This window comes from Rhipicephalus microplus, chromosome 1, assembly GCF_043290135.1.
Source record: "Rhipicephalus microplus isolate Deutch F79 chromosome 1, USDA_Rmic, whole genome shotgun sequence".
Lineage (NCBI taxonomy): Eukaryota > Metazoa > Arthropoda > Arachnida > Ixodida > Ixodidae > Rhipicephalus > Rhipicephalus microplus.
Genome location: NC_134700.1, coordinates 207,904,630 through 207,931,342, shown reverse-complemented (window position 1 = coordinate 207,931,342; position 26,713 = coordinate 207,904,630). Strand labels below are relative to the sequence as shown.

The window sequence follows — 26,713 nt, the reverse complement described above, 5'->3', positions numbered from 1 at the left end:
AGCACAAGACAGCTTTGACTGCTTTTTGAGCCGACGAAAGGCGATGACGGTGTTCCAGTAGCATCTGCACAGAGAGTGGCCGATCGTCCAATTGTCGCAATGCGTCCGAAAGCTTCTGTCTTTCAGAGGCAAATCGAGGGCAATGGCATATCAGATGGTCGATGTCTTCTTTGGTGCAGCAGACGTCGCATTCCGCATTGTCGGTCAATCCGATGAGGGTTCTATATGCTTTTGTGAAGGCAACCCCCAACCAAACGCGACAAAGAAGTGAAGCTTCACGTCGACGAAGTCCGGATGGAGGTCGAAGTTCCAGTCGAGGGTTTATTTGGTATAGTCTCGTATGTCTTATGCTTGGGGTGTTCTACTCCTGCAGACTCAGACTACGTGCCAGGTGACGAAGTTGCTTTGCAGCGTCAGTCCTTGACAAAGGAATTGGAAGGATGTGTCCTTCTTGGTGCGATGTGCGAGCCGCGTTGTCTGCGGAATCATTGCCACTAATCCCACAATGGCCAGGAAGGATGGACATAAACACACGCCACTGCCGTGTCGCACTGCCCGAGACGTACTTTAACCACCACACATTCAACCTCACAGCACAAGATGTCAGAAACATCAACAGTGCAATGTGCGAGTACATTGCGCACGTAGATGGATGCATAAGAGCGGGCGGGAGGATGTGTGGGGTCGCAGCACACATCTAAGTGCAATCGCGCACTTGACACCTCACTGTACCATGGTAGCTCGAGTAACTAGTAAGCCTACATTCGCTTCCGCGTACATAAGCCTCCTGTAGTGCGACGACGTCGTACTCGTTCAGCCGCAAGTACTCAGCGAGCTCTTTGTGACGGCGGTGCAAAGAACGACAGTTCCACTGAAGGATGCGCGGCCGCCGTACACAGTTTTTACTCGCCATGCTGTGTCAGAGCTTGTTGCGTAGCCAGCGCTGCTATGCAGAGCGGGCGAACCGGACAGTCGCGAGGGAGAAAGTCCAACGCGGCACGAACTGCGGCTGCGAGCACCGAGATCGCCGAGGCGTTGTCTGGAGCGGTGGTGGTGTTCGTTGATGCATGAGCTGTAGAGCCACCAGCGGCCACCCTATATGACAACCCCTTTCGAGTGGCGGAATTCTGTGCCCTGGGGTTGTTCTTGCGAACAACTGCAAAGGCCTCGCGGCGTGTCATGGGGCGGGCCGATTCTACGCGGACCTCTAGTAGCTGACGCTCTTGTTACCAGCGAGGACAGCGGGGTTCTGTGGCCGGATGGGTGGCGCCACAGAATATGCAACGCGGGCACTGCGCGGTGCAATTGGCACGCGGATGTGGCCCACCACTGCGCACACAACGTTCATGTGCGGTGCAGGTGATGTCCGTGCGGCCGTAGCGACCACACTGTTCGTACTGCACAGGACGAGGGCGGTGAGCACGGACCGGGCGTCGTTGTTTGTAAAGCTCGATGTCCTGTTGAGGGTTCCGTCCAGAGAAAATCATGACGACATTGCGTCCGGATCGCGTGCATTGCAGTACATGGAGCTGCGATGCGATGTCGTGTATTTCCTCCTCCCTGACGTTGTGGATTACTCCACTGCAGGTGCTCGTTGACGCCTGCCTGGCACGCACGGGAATCTCGCAGATGTCGGAAACTGCGAGGAGAAGCGCGAGAGGTGCTCCCTCGGCAACGTCGACCGCAATAACATTGCCGCCGAAGTTAATTCGCACGTGGTGTGCTCCCTCAACTGCCGCTAATTGTGCGGAGATTGCCTCTTGTGTTGCAGACCGAAAGGAGTTTTTCCTGGTGGTTGGCCTGTAGAGGATGGTCTCCAGCTGGGAGGTGGACCCAGGGCTCGCAAGTAGCTGAGAGGGTGGGGTACATTTTTGGGTTGAAACCACAGGTTTTTGTATCCCCTGGTTCTTCTGCCGTGTGTTGGTGGTAGGAACCTGTGGTTCGCCGAGTTCGGCGCTGTTTGGAGCACCTGTGGATGGCAGTGAAGGAAATGGTTCCCCGGGTGGCACCAGGACACAGCTGTTGCGTGCAAGGGGGCGCGGCTGCGTTTTTTGAGATGCGCTGGACTTGTTTACATCCCGGCGTAGCTGAATAGACGGTCTTGAAAGGGGTGTAGTCGGGACCGAGAGAAAAACTTGTTTTTCTTTCTCGGCTTGTGGGGTAGAGAGGGCTGCCTTTTTAGGTGTCCCTGTGTCGTCAGTCACCAAAGGGGAGAAGGAGCCCTTCTCCTTCTGTTCCGGGCTGCTCTCTTCTACAGAAATGTTGGGAGATGAGTCCGGCGTGCTGTGTGACCACGATGAGGATAGGTGGGGGACGACGTTTCAGTGATGGGAGAAGAACCACCGCTGGCTGCGTCGCTCTTCTGAGGGGAGGGAGACAGCTCACCTTCTGTCTTTTCTGGGTAGCCAACCTCATTACTGCTGCTGGCTTGAATTTCTGTCTCCTGGAATGGAGACCGGTTCTGCAGGATGGCGGGCGTCCCTAAAATGGTGGCGGTGGCTGTCTGCCTTCTTGTTACTGGGCGCTTTTTCGGTAAGAAGTTTTTCGCCTTTCGTGCCCGGAGCCTTGTACCAGCGTTGCTCGCAGTCTGCTGCGGAGGTTTGGACAGCAGGCTCGTGGCTGCCTTGAGTCTCCCTGCCCTAGTACGGGCGCTGGTGGTAGGTGAGGGACGTGGTGGGCTTGGTCGGCCGGCCGTTCCTGTGTGCAAGACCTGTGCCGCGGTTTTGAGCAGTAGGTCACAGGCCTTGGCTCTTTCTGCCAAGTCGAGGGCAAAAGCTGACGGGAAACCCACAGGCAGGCCGTCCGCTATTAGCGATGGGATTGGGGGACTGTCCATAGTGGTGCCATAGAAATAAAGTAAACAATGATAAAAAAGAAAAGAAGGGGTATTGAGAAATCACATGCTGAATCTTGGAGCCCTAGAAAGGGCTGCACTCGAGAGTGCTATTCAAGGTTTAGACGAGAAATAAATACGCCCACGGAAGTGAGCAAAAACTTCCAAAATTAAAGGACTAGGGACGGGGAAAACACGTCTGCTCCGTACGAGGCTCTCCGCGACTCGAATTTACAAAAAGCCTCTGCTACAGTCAAGGGTAGTGAAGAATTCGGTGGCCCCACGAGCGTACATATTAGAGTCGATTGATGGAAAGGGGAACGAGTTTTGAGCCGTGACGGCGTTTAACCGATGGTAGCCCATGCACAACCGTTCAGTGCCATTCTTTTTGAAGCTTAAACAACTGGAAACGCCCAGGGACGGTTGGATGCTCTTACAACACCAGTGGCGAGGTCAGCGTCCAGAAGTTCACGCTTGTGAACACTCAGGGGACACGGATTGAAACGGACAGGGCAGATGTCACCTGTATCGATCCTGTGTTTGAATACAATAATCTTGCAGGAGCCTCCATGAACATCACCACAAAGGGCTTTAGGGCTGTTCGAATTCTCGCTTTTGGTTTTGACGGCCCTTTCAAAGGTTAGATAACAGTAGAGGAGCCCCTGGTATCAAAGAAAGGATTCACATTTGTTGGAACCAGATCAGACTGAGGTTGGGGCGAAGTAGCCACAATCGTTAATAATTTTGCATTGATTCCATGGCTGTAGGCACTCGTACGTACATCAAACACGATTCCCGACGTCGCTATGAAATTGCGTCCTAAAATCGGGTCTCTCTCGAGCGTTCACAGAGAGCAGACGTGTTGCCCGGTGCTCCCGATTCTGCGAGAGACGCTACCGCGTCAGCCCGCGAGAGACGCGACCGCGTTCCGCGCAGTGCTCCTCGCGTTCCTGGACTCTCATACCCGTTCGAGTCTTGTCAAGGAGAGTAATCTTTACAGATTATGCCCTTGGATCCCTGCCACCGCTTTCGGTGACCTGAGCCCTGTGACAGCGTCCTCTGCTCCTGCGCGTCGCTGGGGCAGCTGTCATCCCGACTACCATGGCAGAGCAGTCCCCTCCATTCTCGGCTACGCCATTGGAACGCCCGTCGCGTTCCCTGGTTCCCACATCGTCACACAGACGCTCAGCGAGCGTCGCGTGCACCCGCGTGCTGTGGAACCTCATCTCCAGTGCCAAAGCGGTGCGGTTGCATCATGAACAGGCACAGAAACTGTGCAGAGTCGTCAGCGAGAAACCGACATCACTTCGCCTACCGGTGCTTGCTGCCGACGTCGAGACAACTGCAAGGGGCCTGACGTCCTCGGCGGCCTCCAGCCCTACCACTAGCACCACAGCATCTTCGACCGCTGTAGCGGCGCATCATACAGCCCAACTCGAAGATGCCGGGTCAATTCTGTGCGTGAACGTCACCGATCCGCAGAACGTACCACTGCCGTTAGACGAGGAACCTGATATTGCAGACATGGATACTACGTCAACGCGTAAGCGCTCGCGTCCTAGCGAGTCGGGCAGCGACGATGAGGGTGGCTCGCGGAAGATGCACGCAGTAGCGCCTGAACGTGCCACAGTTGCGTGTCTTACCCCAACGTCAAATGATGCGGTTGCCCACGAAGACGCCGTCACACACGCAACTGACGAAATCAGTCAGTCTGAGTTTCAGACCGTCCTCTCCAAGTCTAAGAAGCGCCGACAGCGAGCCTCGACATCTCAAGGACCCGCTGCCCACACTGGTCCTCGTCCCGCCACTGAATCGACGGCTATGCTTGCCCACGCTGCTCCAGGGACTTCTAATGCGCCCACTGCGACTCAGACCGCTCCTGCAGGGGTACGCGCCACTGAACACACCATGCCGGCTTCTGCTTCATCGTCGCTAGACTCGGGCACTATTCTTTTTCGACCAGCAAACGCCAGCGCCTCCTTTCACCGCACCTCTCGTCTTGCCATTGCGCAAGCTCTCTCTGCGCTGCCCGGAGTCAAGGAGGTGAGAGTAAACACGAAAAAGAACATCGTGGCAGCAGACGCATCTACACCAGAATGGATGAATCGCCTACTAGCAACATCGGAGCTCGCAGGAATACCCGTGACTGCCCGCCTCCCTGCTGACCGTTCACAAAGCAGTGGCGTGGTGCAAGGCGTCGATGGCGACTATACCGACGAAGCCCTCCTGGCCGCCGTGTCGTCCGATGTGCCGGTGATTGCAGCCAGGCGACAAGGGACATCACTAGTCTTGCGGTTCGCCTCTCCCGTGCCTCCCACCCGGGTCCGCCTTTTTCGCATGGTGTTCGAAGTGAGGCCATCCCGACCTCGCCCGCTTCAGTGCCGGCGGTGCGGACGCTATGGGCATATCGCCGTCACTTGCCGAGGACCAGAGCGGTGCCTGCGATGTGGTGGCCACCATGGGAAAGACGCCAACTGCACCAACAAATTAAGATGCCTGCACTGCGGCAGGCCACATTCAGCTGATTCCGCAGACTGTCAGCTCTGGCAAAGAGAGCGGCGCCTGGCCACCATCAAGGCATCAGCTCCCACCTACCTGCCTCACCGCGAGGCTCAAGCAGTCTTGCGGGCAAGCCCTAGTGTAACTGATAGTCCTCAGCTGAAGCAGACCACGGGCAAGAGCTATGCTGCCGCAGTGGGATCACCATCCAAGATGACGGTCAGCTCGACCCATCCAGGCCAGACAGGCGTACAACAACGGGGCCCTTCGGCTGGTCTCAAGCACCCAGACTCTACCACGACTCGTCCACCCGCGAAGGTACCTTCCCAGCCTCGTGTGGACCAGGAAAATGCAAACCTGAGGCTCCTGTTAAGAGCAGTTGCGGACCTGCTGCCTCCTGAAAACCAGCTGCGCTCCATCTGCCTTCAGGCAGGTGGCGCGCACCCTCATAGCAGCCACCATGGCTGACACTCATCCGCATGCTGCAGAGAACCACCGCCGCCGCCGCCCGTGTGTGCTTCAATGGAACGCTCACTCGTTGCGGCGGCGGCATGCAGACCTCTCCTCACATCTCCTGCAGAGCGAGTATGATGTGCTTGCTTTGCAGGAAGTGTACGTAGCAGCGACCGACTTGCGACTTCCCGGATACATCGGTTACCAAAGTATCACGTCGTGTACTCTAGACACGTGCCAGGACGCGCCGTGCATAGCGAGTGCACATCCCCAGGGTCGACCACGTTGTGCAGTGTACGTGCGACGAGAACTACCACATGTGCACATAAACGTGGCTGATGTCACTGGAGGGGCTCTTGAGTGTTGTGCCGTGACGGTGCGGCTTCGCGGTGTGGACACGACAGTGGCCTCTGTGTATGTGCGACCTGGACAGCGGTGGGACGCCTCCATGCTGTTACAGCTCACGGCTAAATTCGGAAGAGACTACCTCATATGTGGGGACATGAATGCTCATCACACCATGTGGGGGAGTAGCACCTGCTCCTCTCGAGGAAGGGATCTGGTGGACGTTATCCATCAACTGGGCCTACAAGTTTTGAACACCGGATCCTTCACTTTCGTCCGCAGAACAGCACGACCGTCATGCTCCGCCATTGACGTCACCTTGGCCAGTGAAGGGGACCGGTACGATTGGGCAGTGGGGCCTGACTCCTGGGGTTCAGACCACCTGCCGATCGTCATCTCACCTGTGGGCGGAAAGATCCCAAGGAGGAGGCTGTGTAGTACGATCGATTGGCGGGCTTTTCGAAGGCAGCTTCGAGACGTCCCAGAGGATCAGGATTTCCTGAATCTGGTAGCAGTGGCAGCGCAGGCGGCAACTATCCAGACCAGGGTGCCAGAGCACCACCCTGTGCCAGACCTCCATCACTTGAACTTACGGGCTGCGAGGCGCAGGGCTGAGAGAAGGTACCTAAAATCCCATGACCCAGCTCAACGTACACTCTTCAATCGTGTGGATGCGGTATGTCGGCGACATGCCAACCGTCGCAGGCGGCAAAGCTGGCAAGGCATCTGCCTCTCCCTGAGTCAGGCAAGAGGTGGCGCAAAAGCATGGCGACTTCTACGATCCCTCGTCACTGGACCAATGGTGCGGCAACCCGTCATTGCGGTGGCCATCTACTTAGGCATTAGTGAAAAAGAACTGGCAGAGCGACTGGCCGATCGCTTCACAGAACTCCCACCAGCCAATCCTTCAGCCCTCATCGCCACGCCTGCTCCCAAGCCACCGCAAGGTCATCACCCTGCCTGGACGGCCAGCCAGATCGCATCTCTGTGTCAGGACCCTATTTTCGAACACGAACTGAACGTTGCTCTAGCCAGAACCAAGCGCCGCAGTTCCCCTGGTGCCGACGGCATCACATACCAGATGCTGCGCAACCTGGATATGGCCTCACGACGACACCTGTTGAGGACTTTTAATGAAATATGGCAGAGCGGCAACCTACCTGAAGCCTGGCTGACCGCTGTTGTGGTGCCGATCCGGAAACCTCGCCGCCCTTGTGCCGCCATTACGTCCTACAGACCCGTTTCTCTCACCTCTGCTGCCTGCAAGCTCATGGAAGCCATAGCACTGGCACGCCTAAATTGGATTGCGGGGGCAAAGGATTTCCTACCAGAACAGCAGACGGGCTTCCGACGCCACCGATGCACAGCAGACTCGATCGCGGACGTCGTCTCTACCTTGGAGGAGGCCAAGCGCAACGGCGAAGTGGCCCTCCTCGTCCTGCTGGATGTACAGAGCGCTTTTGACAGCTTGCCTCACATAGCGATAGAGAGTGCTTTGGACACACTCGGCATCGTGAGCTGCCTACGTACCTTTATCAGTGCCTTTCTGGCAAAACGCACCCTCCGGGTTAGAGTACGACGCGCGCTCAGCGATCCACGGCCAGTGACAGCAGGCGTTCCACAAGGTTCCGTCCTGAGCCCCTTTCTGTTCAACCTGGTGCTAGCGGGGCTGCCGACCGCGATGCCCGCAGACAAGCGTTACCCCACGCAGTGCTCCTTGTACGCAGACGATGTGGCACTGTGGGTTAAGGGGCCTAGGCAAAACTTCACGGCCATAAGGCGTTCCCTGCAGCGCTCCTTGGATGCCGTCGTCTCTTTCTTCAAGGCAATCGGACTGAACGTTTCGCCCACGAAGACGGAGGCACTGCTGGTTCACCCCAGAGCCACTGCGCGGAGGGCCGTCCGAAGGCTTGTGCTAGGTGACCGACCTATCCCGTGGAGCGATGCAGTGACGTACCTGGGGCTAAGGATCGACCACCGCCTTACCTGGATACCAGCCGTTAAGCTCGCCGTCCTCAAGGCCACCAGGGTCGAGACTGCCGTAAGCAAACTGCTCAGCAGGGGCCAAGGGTGCACCTCACGGCTGGCTCTAAGACTCTACGAAGGGGCTGCAACGACAGCGCAAACTTATGCACTGCCCTTGGTGCAGCTAGCGCCACACCGCAAGGAGCAACTGGAGCGGCAACATCGCATGGCAATTCGGCGCTTCATGGGACTTCCCCGTCAGTCACCCATAGCTGCAACCCTGGCGGAGGCCCAGACCTGGCCTCTGTCACTCTTGATGCTACGACAGGCGCTGCATCACGTGGATCGCCTTCACAGGGCCCTCGGGGGCGCTGCCCTCCTTCGGAGACTGCGGAGCCGACCAGCGTCACGGATGGCACAGATCTGCGCTCTCTATGAAGAGCTGGTCCCTGATCCCCCCAGTCCAATCCAACCCCCTCCACCACACCAGCAGCCTCTGGACGTACAATTAACTCTGGACAACCTCAGAAAAAGGCGCACACCGGCATGCGAGCTCCATCAGGCAGCCGTGGCGAAACTTCATGAAAGACTTAAGGGGCAGCTCCTGGTATTCACGGACGGGTCCGTTCGGGACAGCCCCCATTCGGCCGCGGCTGCCTGCGTCATACCATCGACTGGGACAACCATCCGCTGCCGACTTCCCTTTCACGCCAGCTCCACTGCAGCTGAATTGGCCGGCCTTCACTTGGCAGCCGACCACCTTGCTGCCACGTTACCCCAGTTGCCTGTGGCGATTCTGTGCGACTCCCGACCAGCCCTACAAGCGCTGCTCCTACCAGACCAAGCAGGCATAACTGTGGCGTTGCTGCACGCAAAACTGACCGCCATCAAAGAGAGTGGTGTGCGCCTGTCCCTCCACTGGCTTCCCTCGCACGTTGGAATAGCTGGCAACGAGGAGGCTGACGCCGCCGCTAAGGCAGCACACCACTGCGACACGCCAGTCACTAAGGCGGTAACCCAGTCGGATTACTCACGGCAGCGACTGCGGAAGCTCTTACCAACGGCCCACCCTGACACACGGGTGGCAAGCGGCAAACCTCCACCATCCCTTCCGGAGACCGGCCTGGACAGATGCGAGCGGCGGTTGTTGCTTCGTCTGCGTACTGGCAGCGTCTGGCCTGCGGCACGCATGTATTCCGCGGGTCGCTCTTCATCGCCAGCGTGCTGAAGGTGCGGTGATGACGAAACGCTGCAGCATATTGTTTGCTCCTGCCCTGACCTGGCCACTGAGCGTTGCGCACTGGTAAGCCGCTATCGTCTGCTTGGACTACCTGCCGAAACAATGGAAGACATACTTTTTCCCGCGCGCTCGAAGACGAAAGCCCTTCGAGCCTTCCTCGAGTTCTGTGCTTGCGCGGACCTCGCCGCCTTATAGACGGACTCTTTTCACTCGCACTACTGACTGTACTGACAAGACGTTCTCTTGCCATGACATTCACTTTTTCTTTCCTTCCTCTCTTCTTCCTATCATCTTTACTTCCCCTTCCCCGATCCCTAAAGGCGCTGAGCCGTGCCCCCGCGACGGGAGGCAGAAAATAGCGTCCTTTTTGTCTCTTCCTCTTTCATTAATCTCTCTCTCTCTCTCTCTCTCTAAAATCATGGGGCAGGAAAGTCCGGGTAGGTGTAGGAAGCGTTGCCGAAGTTTTCGGCCGTCGGGTGCAACCATTAAACAAGCTGCGAGTGTATAGCAGGGACAACATGAGCAGAGGCCCCACGCAGATTAGTGTTTACACTTCGCAAGGCTAAGATTTAAATCTCACAGGAGTTCTTGATGTGATCCCCAAAAAAAGAAACAGCTGAGCCACTATCTGAAAGAGCCGGGACCTTTACTCCAACCATGGAAACCATCACTAATGCTGCTTTATCAGCGTGTGAAACGAAGAGAGTGGATGTAGACGGAAGATCGCTCACCATATTGTCGAGCACCTCGTAGCTGTTACCGGGCGGGGAGCACTTGCGGGAGCATTGGTTGGTTGTCCCTCTGGTAGTTGTCTGAGCGGGAAGAGATGCCGCTTTGTCCATTTCGGCATGTGTTGCTTTGTCGAAGTTTTCCTGCGGATGTTTTTCCTGGCGGCTGGATGATGTGAAGACCAAAAACCCTGCGTCGAGGCCTCTGCGACGTGTCTGGCTCCTCTTGAAGACGATCCGTAGCACACGGACCAGCCGCAGTAGGTTTTCCAGGACCTGCATAAAGTGAGTTGGCCAGTATGTTGGCCGGCGATTGGCATGTGCTCACCATCACCGGGACCAGTCATTTCCCCGGCGGTCAGGACGTGGTCTGCTTAGGCACTGGCTCCTGTAGTGGCCTCGACCTCCTCACTGGAAGCATAACGGAGGGTTCCTGCTTGTGCCTCCAGCACTAGAATGGGTGGCGGCCACTACGAGCTGGCCTCGAGTCACGGCGCCTGGTGTGGGTGTCCCACGTTCCTGGGTCGTTGACGGGAAGGCGAACGGAGCAGACATATTGTGGCGGCTGAATGAGTCTATAGCCCTTGGTGGGGCCGTTGGTGGGGCCATTGGGTTAGGCCGACCATGCCACGCACATGGCTCGAGGGTAGATTCGGGTGAGGTTGGAGGTTGATATGTGAGCTGCGCCAACATCGCGGCCTGAATATTAACCGCTGCATTAGCGAGGACATCGAGTGAAGGGAATGGACGACCTCTTAAGTACGCCTGAAAACACAGAAGCGACTGCCTAACTGCCCGAGTCACTCTTTCCGCTTAAGATGCTGAAGGGTCTGCGCTGTCGTAAAGTTCGTGCATGGACCATATGTATTCTTAGAGGCTTTCATCCCCAGCCTGTGTACGGCCGCCAAGTTCATCTTTCATGCAAACAACGTAGTCGAGGGAAACAAATTTGGTGCAGAATAGCTGCTCGAAGTGGGACCAACTTTCAAATGACTGGCAATGACGTTAACGAGCGGCAGAGCCACACAGGGTGACGGGCAGAACGCGTAGCAGAAGTCTCATTTGTAAGGGCTAGCGCATCGCGATAATCCTGCAAAACTGCTGCAAAAAATCTGCTACCACTTTTTTGTCCATGTGTCCTTCGTATGTGTGCACGGGCAGTAGTAAGTGAAAACTGTCGGCTGGTGTATCCTGGCGTTCTAGCAGCGCGGTCAGCTGCTCGACGATACGGTATCTGGCGCGGACGTGCCCTGCTTCGCCTTGTCGGGCACTATATAAGATTTCAGGTCCATAGGGTTTTCGCCTTCACGAGCTGTAGCCTGGATTCCATCCCTCGGCCTTCGAGTTAGCATTCGAGTGCTAGAACCACTAGACAGACTACCGTAGCGGGGCTAGAAGTAACAAGAATCAAAACAGGAAATTATAGAAAGACATAGAAACGTAGAAATCAAGAAAAAGAAGCAGAAAATTGAAGTAAATAAAAACAAAATGTTGATCGACACGAAAGAGGGCAAAAAAACAGATAGCAAGGCAAAAAAGAAAGAAAGGGAAACACTTTTAAGAAGCAGACCGAGAGAATGAAATAGTAAAGAAAATAGAGATAAAAACTGTGAGAAAGAGAACGAAAGAGAGCCAGAAAGAAAGTAATAGACAGAAACATACAAAAATGACATGAAAGAAGCCCCAAGAGAAAGGCAAGATGAAGAGAAAAAAATGAAGAGAAGCAAAGAAGGCCCCCCACCTATCCGATTGCTTCAATCCTCAGGAATTGTACACCCTTCAACAAATCTGATCGAGGGGATTCTACCGAGCCCACTTTTGATCTGGTAGACCGATTTTGCGCCCTTTTTGAAGACTTTTCTTTCGCCGGGAGTCCGCCCATGCCAACGAAATTGGCATCATGCCGGAGGTGATGGTGGTGGATGGGGATGTTTTTTCCCAGGAAGATGCTAACGCGCCTGGGTGGCAGACCACTTTAGGCGAGAATGAACGTTCTCGCCGACAACAAGCGTCTGCTTCTTCTCAAAGTGAAGGAACGGCTGGTCATCGCAAGGCCACCGCACATGGCGTCGTTCGGCGTCTTGCAGCTGCATCGACGCTTCCCCGATTGCCGAGGAACCTCATACTCCGACCAAAAGGAGGCCTGGATCTCAAGAAGGTTAGCCTGATTCGTCTAGCCCAAGCCATGGAGACGGCAGCAAAACTGTCCCTGGAATAAACACTGGAGGATATCGTCTGCCTGAACATAGCTCAGAACATCTCTACCGCAGCGTCCCACAACGCGGATGCCTACGCGGCGCGGCGTATCTTCCGCCTCGGCTCGACTGAGTATCACGTTCCGGCCTACACGGCCATTTCTGACGATACCTTCAGAGGTGTCATCAGAGGCGTCAACGTGGACATCGACGAGCGACAGTTGGCGGCGATGATCGTCAACTAGTGCCACCCTAAAGTCATGTAGGTGCATCGCATCAAGGAAACGACTACCATCGTCTTTCTCTTCAGTGGTCTCAAGGTACCCGACTATGTTATGTGTGGTACGAGCATGCTACGGTGTACTTTGTACAGGAGACAGACTGACGTTTGTTATGGATGTGGAGTTCTCGGCCATCGTGCCGATGTCTGCCCGACACCGACGAAGAAAGTGTGCCGCGGGTGTGGTGTCAGCGATCCTGCGAACAATCACCCATGCCAGCCGACATGTGCCCTTGTTCGGGGGGGGGGGGGGGAGTACAATCTAACGGCCGACAAGTCCTGTTAGCATCGATTCCGTGTCCCCTACGTAAGGCGACGAAGACGGCGTAGAAGGGCCGCTAAGATATGCAAGCAGCACCGAGAGGGTCTGGCGTCACGGGATTTCAGTATATATATGGTGGCTTTGCAGTCCCCAGGGACTGCAAAGCCACCGTAAAGATTGGCGAATTAAAATCGGAAGCCTTCACCCTTGGGGCGAAGGGCACACCGCCGCAGAGAGCGGTAATTTCACCCATTTTGTTCAACATAGCCATGAAAGGCCTCTCGGAGCGCCTCTCCATTGTAGCCAATACCAACCATGTCTTGTTTGCCGACGACATTACATTCTGGTGCATGGGTGGTTCAGATGCTGAAGTGGAGGAAGCGCTCCAATCTACTTTGTCTATCACAGAACTTTTTCTGTGGGACATAGGGCTTCAGCTATCCCCCTCTAAATCTGAGTTGTTTCTCTATCAACTAGTTGAACCCGGAAGAAGGAACGAGTCCCCGCTTAATCAAGAGCAGATTATTATAACCACACGGGATGGGCAGTCGATTCCTAGGGTCAATTCTATTCGGGTGCTAGGCTTCCTTCTTGAATGCAACGGCGGAAATTAGCAAGTTTTGGCTCGCATTACCTTCAAAATGGAGAACATGCTCAAACTAATATTAAGGGTTTCAAGCCGCAGGGGAGGGCTGAGTAAGAGCAATTGTCACGAGGCTAGTCAACCCACAAGCTCTCATGTAGGTTCTTGTGCATACAAACCGATGAGAAAACCCACATCGGTAAAGAGAACACGAGACCGTTTATGCACACAAGAAAAACAACTAAATATATTTTCAATAAACTAGATGAAGAGAAAGAAATAAGAGGAAAAACAAACAAAGCACACAAATTCGAGGAGAAATTAACCTAATGACCGCGAAATGTTAAGGATGCGTAAGTTCCGCAATAGCAAAAGCGACTGTCACCGTTCGGTCGCGGCACTCTTGTAGACGGCGAGGGTTGATGCGATGGGGTGCAGACAAGGTAGATAAGAGGTCCAAGCGTTGCTCGGGTTGAAGGTAGCTCCGGCCGCACCAAGGTCAGTGACCTCTCAGCGTTCGTCCTCCGACGCTGGGACGTAGCCTTGGAAACGGGACGAGCCTGGCCAAAGCCAGATGGTGAGAAGCCTGGCCAACGCCAGACGACGAGCGGCCTGGCCAACGCCAGACGATAGATGATGCTCGGGTGCCCGACCAGGTGGGAGCCCGCAGCAGCCTTGCCTCAGGAAACCCCCGCGCCCTGGTAGCCTGCTTGCCTCCGTCGCGTCCCGGCCACGTCTGCCCCGTTCTTCGTTCGGGCTTCTTCCAAACCATCGTGGGGGCCTCTCATTCGTCCGAACTTCACGCGCCTCGTCTGCCCATCATCTTCCTCACCGAATACATCGCGAAAGCGCGCGTCCACACCATCGGTCGTCGTCGTCTTCTTTCCTATGCCGGTGCGCTCGCGCACATTTTAAACCGAACACTGGTTGCACTCGCGCACTTCACGAAACGCGCACTTCACTTATCACAGCAATCTCCTTCAGCTCTTCCATGCATTCCTCATGAGCCACATTAATTACGTGGCATTCTCGCTAAATTGGTCTAAACTCCAGGAGAAAAAAAAACTCCACACTTTAATGCATAAAAGTTGGCTCGAGGACTCGAGCAGAGGTGACAATAAGGTAAGGTGTCATGAGGATGAATATCGGAATGCATGAAGGGGGAAATGAAGGTGCCCATTTGGAGTCAGCGCCAAACGATTTGATCAGTCTGGGACAGTGTGTTCTGCACGAAAATCGAAGAATCGTATTTTGGAAGCGCTGCATTAGAAAGTCTCGATCTGTGCGGCGAAGGCGAACGAGCGCATAGAGGATGGATGGATGGATGTATCCGGCAGTGCCCTTTAGATTGGGTGGTGGCTCACGTCATCTAGCCATAAAGTTAAGTACTATCATTGTGTGCTTGAAGATTAAATTTCACTAGCACCTCGATTGTAGCCACCAATCAGTTAGCCTCCTCCTGGTTGTGTCTACCCGTTTAAAGTCTATTTTGCCTTCACTGTCTCTAAACACAATGCTTTTAAAAATTCGGCGCCATTACCTTCAACTATGGGGCGAAGCCCTTTACAGAACATTATCAAATGTTCAGCCCTTTACTGCTTCTCTCCACATGCACTACATAACGTATCTGTGCCTTCTTATTTTGTTCGGTACGTCTTGGTATGCAATACTCCCGTTCTAGCCTCGAAGAGCAGAGAACTACCCCGAGAATTATCATAGATCGTTTCCCTTCCAATTTCCTGCTTGAAAGTTCGGTAGGTCTCCAGTGACGATTTCGTAAGCATTCCCATCTTCTGCAAGTCCCTCTCTGTTTCCTTTACCTTCTTCTTAACCTATGTTTCCTTTTGGCTTGGTATTCCGCTGTTGTCTAAATATATGCTTGGCACTTTTCGAATCCGCTTCTTTCATTTATTATAAACATTCTTCATGTACAAGTAGCTGAAAACTTTCCTAGCCCAACGCTCCTCTACCATTTTTCTCAATCGCTCCACAAATTTCATCTTGCTTCTAGCTTCCCTGTACTCAAACTATGTCCATCCCATGTCCCCTCGTACCCCCTGATTTGGAGTATTCCCGTGTGCTCCCAAAGCAAGTCTACCTTTGCCACGTTGTTTAATTTCCGATCTTGCTTGAATTTCGGATTTCATGCATAAGACCCCATTGCCGAACGTCAAACCCGAGGCCATGACACCGTTCCAAATCCCTCTGAAACGAAGCTGGAGAGGCTTTAAGATTAGTGCATCTGAAAATTCATGGCTATCGGAGGCACGTTAGACACTAACACCATCTGGCAGTTATCTTCAAAAACGAAGGAAGGCGTGAGCGCCCGCGGAGAAAGATGCGTGCCTGTCTCGAAAGCGATAAAGAGTAGAACGCAAAGCGGCCGGCAGGTGCCACCCCGGTGTCGTCTTAGCAAAGCGTTGAAAACACTTGCCTTTTTGAGCATCGCGTTGCACTGTCAGCGCAGAGTTATAAACGCTGCGGTCCTTAGAATCGCTTGTGTGTGCCTTCTATAATATAAAAGGCACACATACAAAACATCGACGTCCTGTTATTAATAATTGTTTTCAATTGATGATCACACAAGTATGAACGCTGAAACCTGAGCAATATTGGTGGGCCCTGCGGATTGGGTTGGCAGTTTGAGGTACCATTTAGTGCATTTAAGAAGAGCGTTTATGGCGGACAAAAAGACAGACAGGCAGGCAGACCAAAATTTTGGCGTCGAAGGTCCCCAAGAAAGACTATCGTCTTTTAAAAAGCGATAGAACATACGTAAGAACAAAACAGCAAAAGTGTCACAAGAATCAAAAACGCTTCCAGTTAACTGCTTGTTATTCAAAGCAAGACTAGGTAAATCCCCGGAAACGAAGTTTGAGAGGCTTTAAGATTAGGGCCTCTGAAAACTCAAGGCTATTGGCGAAAAATTGCCGATGGCAAGTATTCATACGTAGTGCGCAGAAACAGAGAAAAAAATCATTAATCTTGTTTTGCTAAGTCTGCATCAAGTCAAAGTTAAAAGAGGACGTGGTTAATCGATTTTCCCGGTGACAGGGAAATCAATACGTACGTGGTAGAAAACAAGGACAGATGGCTGTAAAATTAGTGGCATAAAGCTACAGGTTCAGCCAAACGAAAACAACATAAATTCCTTGGTAGAAATGAAAAAAAAGTAGGAATGGGAAGAAGGAAGCTTTTGTTGAAAAAGTCGGCATGTGTGCCGGACCTGACGTTTCGACAGATGGGCTTGGCTTCTTCAAGCCTTCAAGGCAGTCGATATACGGCAATATCAGAATCATTAAATGCTCCGATAATATGAAGAGTTTTCTACACTCACGCAGCCGGGATTCTTCAAGTAGTACCGGCATGACATTGGCCAATTTTCGTTTTCTGCGCTGAGTGACCACTCTAGATCTTTGAACAGCCGAAAAAGTATTTGCTCGCAAGCATTACCGAGCGCAGGGTTCTACATCAGGCAGAAAGGGAAAGTTCCGCGTCAACGCCTCTATCCCCTTTGATAAAGTTAGACGAAAAACAACATTCGCAATGATTGCCCATTATGCATGGCACGCTTCCAAGGCACGTGCATAATCATTTTTTTTTCCTACTATACCACGCAGTTCTATGCCACGCTGCTCAGATATACGTGAAAAGAGATGTCTCAGTGCGTTTTTCCAGGTGGCGCTCATTAGTGCTAAGTCAAAGAACAATCAAGTTCGACAGGATGCATATGAATACGGGTAAACAAGGGAGAATGGGCTTTTTTTTTTCTTTACGTAAGACCGCGTGACAACTGTGGCATAGCAATAACCATCCACCTATTTACCATTATATACGTCAGGTAATGCATGTCTCTGCAGGAACTTTACATGCATGTCCGGTTATGCATATGTCTGCCGGAATTATCGTGGCTTCAAGGCTACAGCGCACCTGCGGTCAAAATCTAAGAGCGTTGTACTGAACAACAGCGCTACGCAGGAAGACTTCTTTATGCTCCAGTATCCGATGCGCCTCACCACATCACGGAATGCATAACTATAGCTATAACCGTAAATAAAGTCTTGGCATTGCTCTGAAACTGTGCAGCCGAATCCACGACCTGCCACTTTTTAACTGGACAGTATTTTGTGCTGGGATCCACCAAGATTTTGGTGATGCATTTTCGTCATGTATATGACGTTGTAAAATGAACGCTACCAAACGACAAAGAAACGTTGCACACACGGGAGCCGAACCTCTGACTTTTTGGACCACGACGAAAAGCTCCTGGTGCTCTACCGCTTGAGCTATTCCTTATTCTTGACAACCGCACGAGTCGTCATCTATACAAGGTGTACTCACCGGATACGGAATAGACGGTTGCGAGCTCGTCTCCACGCTGACGGTGCCGCGCAAGAACTCCCAGCGCTTGTAGTGCTCCCAGCGAGAGACGTAAAGGCACGACGACGTTCGAGAGCTCTCTTCCTTCTTCATCTCCTTCACGAAGTAGTCGCGCAGCGTCTTGATTTTGTCCTTCACGTTCACCACTGCGGAGAAGAGGAAAACCTCGGGGTTAGACCGCTCTCTGAATAAGTTACCAGCAGCAGCCCATCAAAGTATCACAGGGAACTTTCCTGGCACCGACAGACTGGTAACACTAACAAACCGGGCTCTTGCTAAAGCGAATCAGCATTGTGAACCCTGAGAAATATGCAGAATACTTGCACAGCTTTTTCACTGAGCAGAGCCGGTGCGCCTGATATGAAAGACACAGATATATATTTCCAAATCGAGGAGTCCGACAAGTACCAAAGACGCAAAGTGGCAGGTTGGTACACTCGGCCTGAAAGATTTCGTAATAGAAAACGTCGACGTAGGCAAATCAAGCTTAACATAGTTTACTGACTTCTATGAAGACAAAGAGTTTATGTGCGGTTGTGCACAAGCATCGAAATATAGTGGGTGTATATCACATTGTTTTCCGCCGTTGTGATTCAAAGTGCGCGCCATTATCTGGATATGGTGTCTGGATAGAAGTATATGACCGAGTATAAGGAGGTCGCTTGAGAAAGCAAATGGCTGTCAACAGCTGTCGTTTAGGAATTGCCACCCTCTCAAATAACGAAAGAACACAATTAAGGAACCCTCACTTTATGCTTACGTTCACTGCCGGATGAAAACAAGTTCCCAGCAATTTTCACTCACCATTTCTTGCTTGTCTTTAGGAACGCACTTTATAATTCAATGATATTGTCAAAGTGAGAACTTATTTAGCGGCTCAATTCCATACAACCAAGGGTTTCTGGGGGATGTTACCGAATCTCGTCTACACTGCATCGTGTTTTCTGGTGGGCTGTCAAAATAAGTGTCTCCTCTTTTTTCTACAATTATACAGCACTTCTGTGGCCCACTTGGAGCGGCAAGAAAATTAGAGGCGCACGCATCTCTAGCCCCGGTCGGCCTAGAAGCACGACACACACGTTTAGTCCCAAGCCCGGCCGTTATCCGGCCCACTGCTACTCGTGAGCACGCGTCTTTAAAAGTGTGACGCGCGCTTCAGACCAGCCGTAAAGGGCCGTGGTTTACCTCAACGTCGACTAACAACACTCCATTTCATAGATCAAGCGCAACGCTGTGAAAGCTGTGGAAGAACTTCAGCCAGTGAAATAAGTGAAAGAACTGGCGTCTTGTTCGAGTCGTAGTAAGCGCTCGTGCGAGCCGAGTGCGAGACCACGTGTGACGAGTCTATAGACTGCTTACACCAAAGTGCGAGGAGAGTCGCTTAGTGGCCCATAACAACCTCTTATACCGGTATAATGCGGTTTTTATTATCTATTAAGTATACTGATTTATTACTAATCCTATGAAGAAGAAAAGGGATTATGTTACCAGTGATGAAATCATATAGACTATTTCTTGATACGAATGCATCTACTAAAAGAGGTCTCTCTAGCTTTCACCGCGCTCTATCCAATGTATGAAACGGAAGAAGCGCGCGTCGTGTTTGCCCAGCGCTGGTTCGCCTCTAGACAACGCCATTTAAAGAACTCGAGGCTGGGAAACTCCTCGAGTGGCGGGTCACTAGTGGGCTGGCACTTCAGTCGTGTGCGCGTCGTAAGCTGCTATGCTAGCCGCTTATGTCGTGCTGTCATGACAGTTTAAACTTTTAAGCCCTGGATTTTTTTATTTTGGTTGGATACACTTTCTGTTCGCGTTTTTCTCGTAGTTAAGACATCAGAAGACCAGAAACAAAAAAAATGAGTCACCAGTACAAGCATTTTTGGATTGATTAACGTAACATCAAATTAGGTAATTAGGGCCCAGTGATTGGGAAAAGAAAGAATTGGCTTCTTTTTTGCTGCCAATCAATGATGTACACAAAATGAAAACCAACGTCTTCCTTTTCGGCCTAATTGTCACTGAAACAGCTTCGGTACGTCGTCCCGAAAATGGCGCTTACCCGCCTCAACTTACGCACCTCGGCTTCACGGAAGACCTCGGTCGCGCTTCTTCTTCTTTGTGGCTGCTACCTCGACAAACGTGCCGCAATATTGGTGTGGATTGCAGTGGGGATCATTCAAGAACTATACCCCCAAGAATGAGCAGTATTGGTTACGTTTCCGAGATACTAGGGCAAATGTTGTGCGGTGGTGTCAATTGACACCGCCAGGGCCGAAAGGGTTAAAGGGATGTATACAAAGAAACAGCATGTCATGACTGTATGAGGAAACTGACAAGCCATGTACTTGTTGTATATATCAGATTATACGCTTCATTGGCCTGGTACGTAACAAATTTGCATGCATACATCAATGACGAACATGCAGTAGTGAACTACATGGCACGACATGAACGCCTTCACTTTCCTCACAGGCAAATGAAGCAATGTATCCAACTCTTTGCTGACTACTACGCATTACATTGACTACCAATGCGCATCAAATCAGCCGTGTTTTTATTTTCGTTGGCCAATACCGTTATTTACGTGGTAAACGTTCTAGTACTGAAAAACAACATGTGCTTCGAACTACAAATAATCCGCACACACGAAAGGCGTTTGGTCACTTGATTCCCGGCAATAATTCGTCCGTGTAATTTACTTCTTGCAGAATATTGTCCGAACTGAAATGTTTTTCGCACGCATGCGAATTACAATAAAAAAACAAGAATTACGCTTCGAGTTGCTGGTATTAACCTTAGCGCACTTTGAAACGCGCGCATGGGATTTGAGTGACACGGAATAACACGAGATAAGGTGTAATGCAATACAGAAAACGAAAGAAAAGCAGCGCATTTACCTCTGCATGTTTTGTCAGGCTGAAATTATTCCTTGATTTACCTCTGCATGTTTTGTCAGGCTGAAATTATCCCTTGATTTACCTCTGCATGTTTTGTCAGGCTTAAATAATCTCCCAGGATAGCATGCATACGTCACGTAGGCTCCCTAATTTACATGCCTTCCACGCGCCTTCTTCTGCCGGAAATTCTATTACGTACACTCTCGGATCAGATTCGTGGTTTCCACAGCCACGTGAAATGTCACACTTATTTGGAACTGCAGCTTCTCAAATTCTGGTTACTCACCGTCGACCATACGCATAAACACAAGCCGCACACATCACAACTTCGAAGAACCTGACAGCGCCCAGAAAACGATGCAACATTTGCTTTTAAATGCGGAGCATTTCTTAGCGAATTTCGGCAAATTTGAGCGTATCTATCCATCTATCCATCTATCTATCTATCTATCTATCTATCTATCTATCTATCTACCCACCTACGACATTTAGATCTTCTGGCCGTTTCGATAATGGTATCTATACCAAGCTTGGTAAGGCATAACCAAGAACATGAAGAACATGTTTGACTATTCATAACATGAAAATCATGACATGTATGTCATGAATGTCATGATTTACATTTCACGGTCCTGCAGCTCTTACAGTGATTTCGTTCACATGACACGTTGAAAAACTGGTGTAGTATGACATGATTGCATGGCGAACACAAGCGACAGACCCTAACATGAAAATCATGACATGCATGTCATGTAACAACATGTAGCCAAGCTCATGATGCACTCACAGCTGTTTCGCTAACGTCACACATACCAAATTTGGTATTACGGTACATAAAAGGATGACGAAGGCGTGTGACTTGTGCAAAAATGATAATCATGAGATATGCGTGTAATGTAACAACATGAATACGTGCCACGCTAATGTGCGCTGGTGGCCGTTTCGCTAGCTTCACTAATACAAAATTTGGTATTACGGGACGTGACTGGATGACGAAGGTATGATACTGGCGCAAACATGATAAACATGATATGCGGGTCATGTAACAACATGACTACAAGCTACGCTCATGATGCGCTCGTGGCCGTTTCGCTAGCTTCCTATGTACCAAACTCGCTATTACAGGACGCGAACGGACGACATATGTAAATGAAAGATACAAACATGATAATCACGACATGCATGTCACGTAACAACATGACTACATGCCCCATTCATGATGCGCTCATGGCCGTTTCGCTAGCTTCACACATGCCAAATTCGGTATAACGTGACGTCAATGGATGACGAAGGTTTGTAACTGGTGCAAACATGATAATCTTGAGATGTGTGCCATGTGACAGTCATGCCACAGTCAAGGTGCCAATATATTTCGACGTAACGTGATGCGCGTGCTCGCCGACATTCATTTCAAAGCGCCCCACCGGCGTTGTGACGCCAGGTGCCGCTCCTGCCATATACTCGCAGGCGCGTGCCGCACTGCGTTGCTTTGGCGCATGCGCGTTTCAGCGCGTCCGGCGTCCCTTTGACACGAAAAGAGGGAAACGCAGTGTTGCCTGGTGAACGCATCGGCGTGAAATGCAGCATGTCGCATTTCGCACCGGTTGCTGTCGGGCCGTGCCGACAAACGCTGGTCGCGCCAGTCGCGCCCAGAGTCATGATCATAGAGTTCTCGTGTTTTGCTAACGTAGCGTCACTGTGACCAGCGTGCGTGCGCGTCAACACTACATTGGAGTACATGATGCGCTCGCGGCCGTTTTGCTAGCTCCACGTATACTCAATTTGGTGTTAAGTGACATCAATGTATGACGAAAGTATTTGACTGGTGCAAACATGATAATCATGACACGTGTGTCATGTATGAACATGACAACATAACACGTTCATTATGCGCTCGCGGGTGTTTCGCTTGCTCCACATATACTAAATCTGGTATCAGGTGACGTGAATAAATGACTAAAGTAAATGACACGTCCAAACATGATTATCATGACATGGAAGTCATGTACGGCACAGTTCACCTCTGCCCTGTAACGCTGTTTTAAACTGACATATCAACCTTCCTCATTCGTGCTTCGCATATCATCAATTCTCACTGTACGTGGGATCTGCCAATTTTCTTATCGCACTGCTTACTGCTGTGAACTCAGCATGGGGTACCCGCCGGCTCGCGAAGAGTCTGATACAAGGGCTACGTCAAAGCCCGCTAATGCTGCGGTGTCCGAAATGCCAATGCGATCGCGCCGCCGAACGCCGGCGTCGGTGAGGAGCCGCCACCAAGCACAGCGCGCAACGCAGCCAGTGTCGAGACCTCGTGCGCGCCATCGTTCGCCGACCGAAAGCGCTGCACGAGCGGAGTGTTTGTAGCGCTCGGTGGCGGAACACGTTCGCTGGTTTGAAGGGACAGCGCAGAAAGGAAGAAAAAGGGCGAGGAAGGCTGATCTGCCTCCGTTTCGTATGCGTTCGTATACACGCGCTTTGCGCATTGTGCAGACAGCATTCTCGTTCTAGCACTCATAAAGCTCATTTATCCTCACGCTTGAAGGAGACACGCCACAGCTGCATCGTGCCAGAGAGCTTCGATGGCGGTGACGGCGACGGTGGGGTGCTGCAGTGATGAACTTTGCTGCTAAAGAATGCTTGGAGTGGGACCTACCACGATGCATTACCGGCAACGATGAAGCCACAGTTAGCCACTGGTTTGCCTTGAAAACATGCTCTTTTCGCTCTTTTGATGTAAACGCTAAGCTGATCATGAAGTAACTTTAGTTGTTCCTGGCAAAAGTAGACTATCGAGAAGAGTATTCATGGATTGATATCCAATAAAATATATTTATATACTAAGGCATTCTAAAGGAACATGTAAGGCAAACGCGCACGCCAAGCACTACGTGTCCCAGATAGAGTACACCGTTTCATACACTAGTTCCATCAAAATTACCTGTAATAAAATTATAGGGCATGTGTGAAAAACACAGCTTTTTTCTGACTTCCCTACCACTCACCCGCGTATAGACGCGCGAAATGCGCGGTGAAGATTTTTTTTTTGCGTTTCTGTGCGCGTTTGGCTATAGGGTCAATGAAGTCCTGAAGAAACGCCACGTGTCGCAGTTGGTCATATGCTTGGCGGTATTCTTGCATCGTTCAACCGATCAGTGAGCTGGGCCGCGTACTCAGCCGCTTCCTGAATGAGGGCTGCTATGCGGACTTTGGGCCGACTATTATGTTTTTGTTTGCGCTGGGACTTCACTGAGGGCGTGGGGCAAGAGGCTACCCCAGCCGAGCCGCTCACCTGAGATCCTCGTGAGACGCGGTCGGCCCAGGATGAATCTCCCTGGGTGGCGGGTTGGAGTCCTTGCAACGATGGTTTCGGGTTGTTGTGGCGGGTGAAGCCTGCCCCGCAGTAGACCTCCTGGCCGAAGGTCCATCCGTAGTTATGCCTTGTCGTGAAGGCCCGGGAGCCACCACTCCAGGGAGTGGGGGCGCGACAGGGTTGATGACAGCGGGCTGAGCCACCTGCGACTACGACCGAGAGCCCAATTTTCGTCGGCGCCGACGTCTTCTCTTCTTGCGGTCGGCTTTACCTACCGATGTAAAAGGGGGTGGCTTGGATGGTGACGTTCTGTAGCATTCTTCACAGCACCTGTCCCTGGTCACGTGGGATCCAGCACATAGAGCGCACCTGGACACACACAGATTAGATGCAGGAGCTCCATCCTTGAGCGGCACCGCCTTTCCGCAAATGCCACAAAAGTCTGGTTTTGGGCGGGGACAGGCGTTGGTTGATGCCCAATGGAACTTCAGTGACTGCAGGCTGGAACAGTTCTTTGTGCCGCTGCACTCGGTTGAGCAGAGCGTCGTAAGTATTTCGGCTTAACCTTGCTGGAAAAGGTGAGCCGCACCTTATTCAAGGTGTCCAGTCGAAGCACGTGTAAAATCACATCTTCGGGCCAATACAGGTTCTCGCGCAGAGCAGCTTCGGTGCCGGAGTTTCGCATTGTCCCTCTATGCTCCATAACAGGAGTCTTGAGTGTCCGCTCAAGCATTCCAAACAAGGGCACTAGTCCAGCGGGTTAGAGAACTGCAGACTCACCGATAAATTTGTCCGCTATGTGCGGGTGCGATCTGTAGACTAAGATCAGATTTTGTCAACACACCATCACAACAGTGATTAGCCGTGTCGCAGCCGCTCCGATGTGGGCGATGAGCACGCGTCCGGTCCCGTTCTCTGGGAACGCGTTGGCGAGGGACAGCTGAGTCCGGGGTTCGAGCACAACGACTAAGTCCGTTGCTGTCGGCTTCGGCAGGGGTTTAGGCCAGCACAAAGGCTTTCTGTGCCCCCGGTGAAGGTTCACGAAGCGCGGCGCAGGCAACGATACTGTTGAGGAGCAGGCGCCAACGTCCACGTCGGCAGCTGCGGCCAGGGACGCCACGTCGGCGGAGGCCGCCGCGAGTGCGTTCCACGCGTGCTTTCGGCGAGCGCCCGCAGCAGGAAGTGTTGCGTTATTGAAGGATTCGGGCTGCTGTCGACTGTCCGAAAACGGGACGCTTGTCCATACCTTGCCGTGAGGATCATATCCGGTTTGGGTGTCCACCACGGTTGCGGCTGCGGTGTGGAGCCAGCCGCGCGTTCTACACTGGGAGCTGCCATGGCCGTTAAGCATATAGCGAAGCCACCGCCAGCGTGGTCAAGACGTTATTCGCCCGTAAGAAGCGTAGAAGGAACCAACCTGCCAAAATGTGGTATCCAAATAAACCAGGTCACATACTGGTGATGGTAATGAGACGTTCTCGGAGGTTCGATGAGGTAATCCGGGGTTCCGAACGAAAATCGTCGGAGCCGATGTGCTGCACATCCCATACGGTCACGCGCTCGCAGCGCCTCTCGGGCGTTCCCGTTCAGTCGAGCTTTCCAGTCTGACTACAGCGCCAGAATACATAGCCTAGCGGATAAAAAAGCAAACTTGAGACGGCCTCAATGCAAACGGAACGCGACGCGCGCGTTTCGCGCCCTGCATCTGTCGGCGGTTTGTGGCATGGAGTCATTTGCGACGCGAGCACGCGCCTATTTTCTGCGTGCCCCTTTGGGCCGTCCAGCAGGCCCGCGGAGCGCCCGATAGGCTTGGCCTAACGGTCCCGACGTGGGAGTCATCCGCTGCGCGCTGACGCGCGCCTTGCAGGACCGCAATAAAGTTTTGCAACCAACCAACCAACCAACCAACCCTAACGGCGAATGCCACAGGCTTTGAGACGGGGCAGTGTGAGCGACGCAGCACCATCTGGTCAGTGTGTGGTGCCTATAAGGAACCGTTCTGAAATGATTAACCTTTCAATTTCTACCACGAGCTCCTCCTTCACCGAGGCAGCTTAGGGCGCTGCCATAGAAGAGCAGTGGTCGCTAACGCCACCGCTACAGTAGGCGTCAGCGACCACTGCTTCGCATCTACACAAAGAAATGGTGTAATATTTTTAATCGAGTGGCCATGGCTTCAGCCACAACTCCCTAATAATTCTTTCTCGGGTAGCATTTTACCGTCTCTCCAATGGAAAACCAGCAAAACCTACAACGAATGCTGTATGGCACCACCATGTGCCATACAACATTCAAATTAGGAGACCCTCAACAAATTTGAGGGTCTCTTAAGTGGCTTCTATGAAATCAGAACACAGGTCAAATGCGGTGCCGTAGTTGTCCGTGGCCGCCACCGGTATTTATAACCCATATCGAAAAAAAAACAAGAAAAAACAAAGCAAATAAAGAAAACCATGGACACTATGGCATTTTAACACAGGTCCACTGTGGGCCAGCCCAGTATTCTTCCACTGAGCCACGCTAGTTTCTTTTTATTGCATGATATTTAGTACAAATGCGGCTTACGTATATAAATAGCGTACAACATACAGAGGGTCAAGTCGACAAATGCACAATTGACGTTGCAAAGCAAATCTCATACAACACAATGTCTAACGGGGTATTTCAGTAGCACACTTCTTGAACTCAGCATACCAGTTCAGCTGAAATTGCAGTTGGTCAGTGCTTATAACTCGCTTCC

At 52.0% G+C, this 26,713-nt stretch overlaps 1 protein-coding gene across 1 annotated transcript in view; it reads right to left on the bottom strand.

Annotated features, from left to right (window-relative positions):
* Positions 1 to 25,921, bottom strand: part of LOC142804383 (uncharacterized) — a 51,818-nt gene extending 25,897 nt beyond the window's left edge. The window contains exons 1-2 of the mRNA XM_075891108.1: positions 23,953 to 25,921; positions 17,725 to 17,909 (exon numbers count right to left, since the gene is read on the bottom strand). Coding sequence (XP_075747223.1) covers positions 17,725 to 17,909; positions 23,953 to 24,088 — 321 coding nt within the window. The 5' untranslated portion in view covers positions 24,089 to 25,921. The remainder of the gene's footprint in view (positions 1 to 17,724; positions 17,910 to 23,952) is intronic.
* Positions 25,922 to 26,713: the final 792 nt, after the last annotated feature.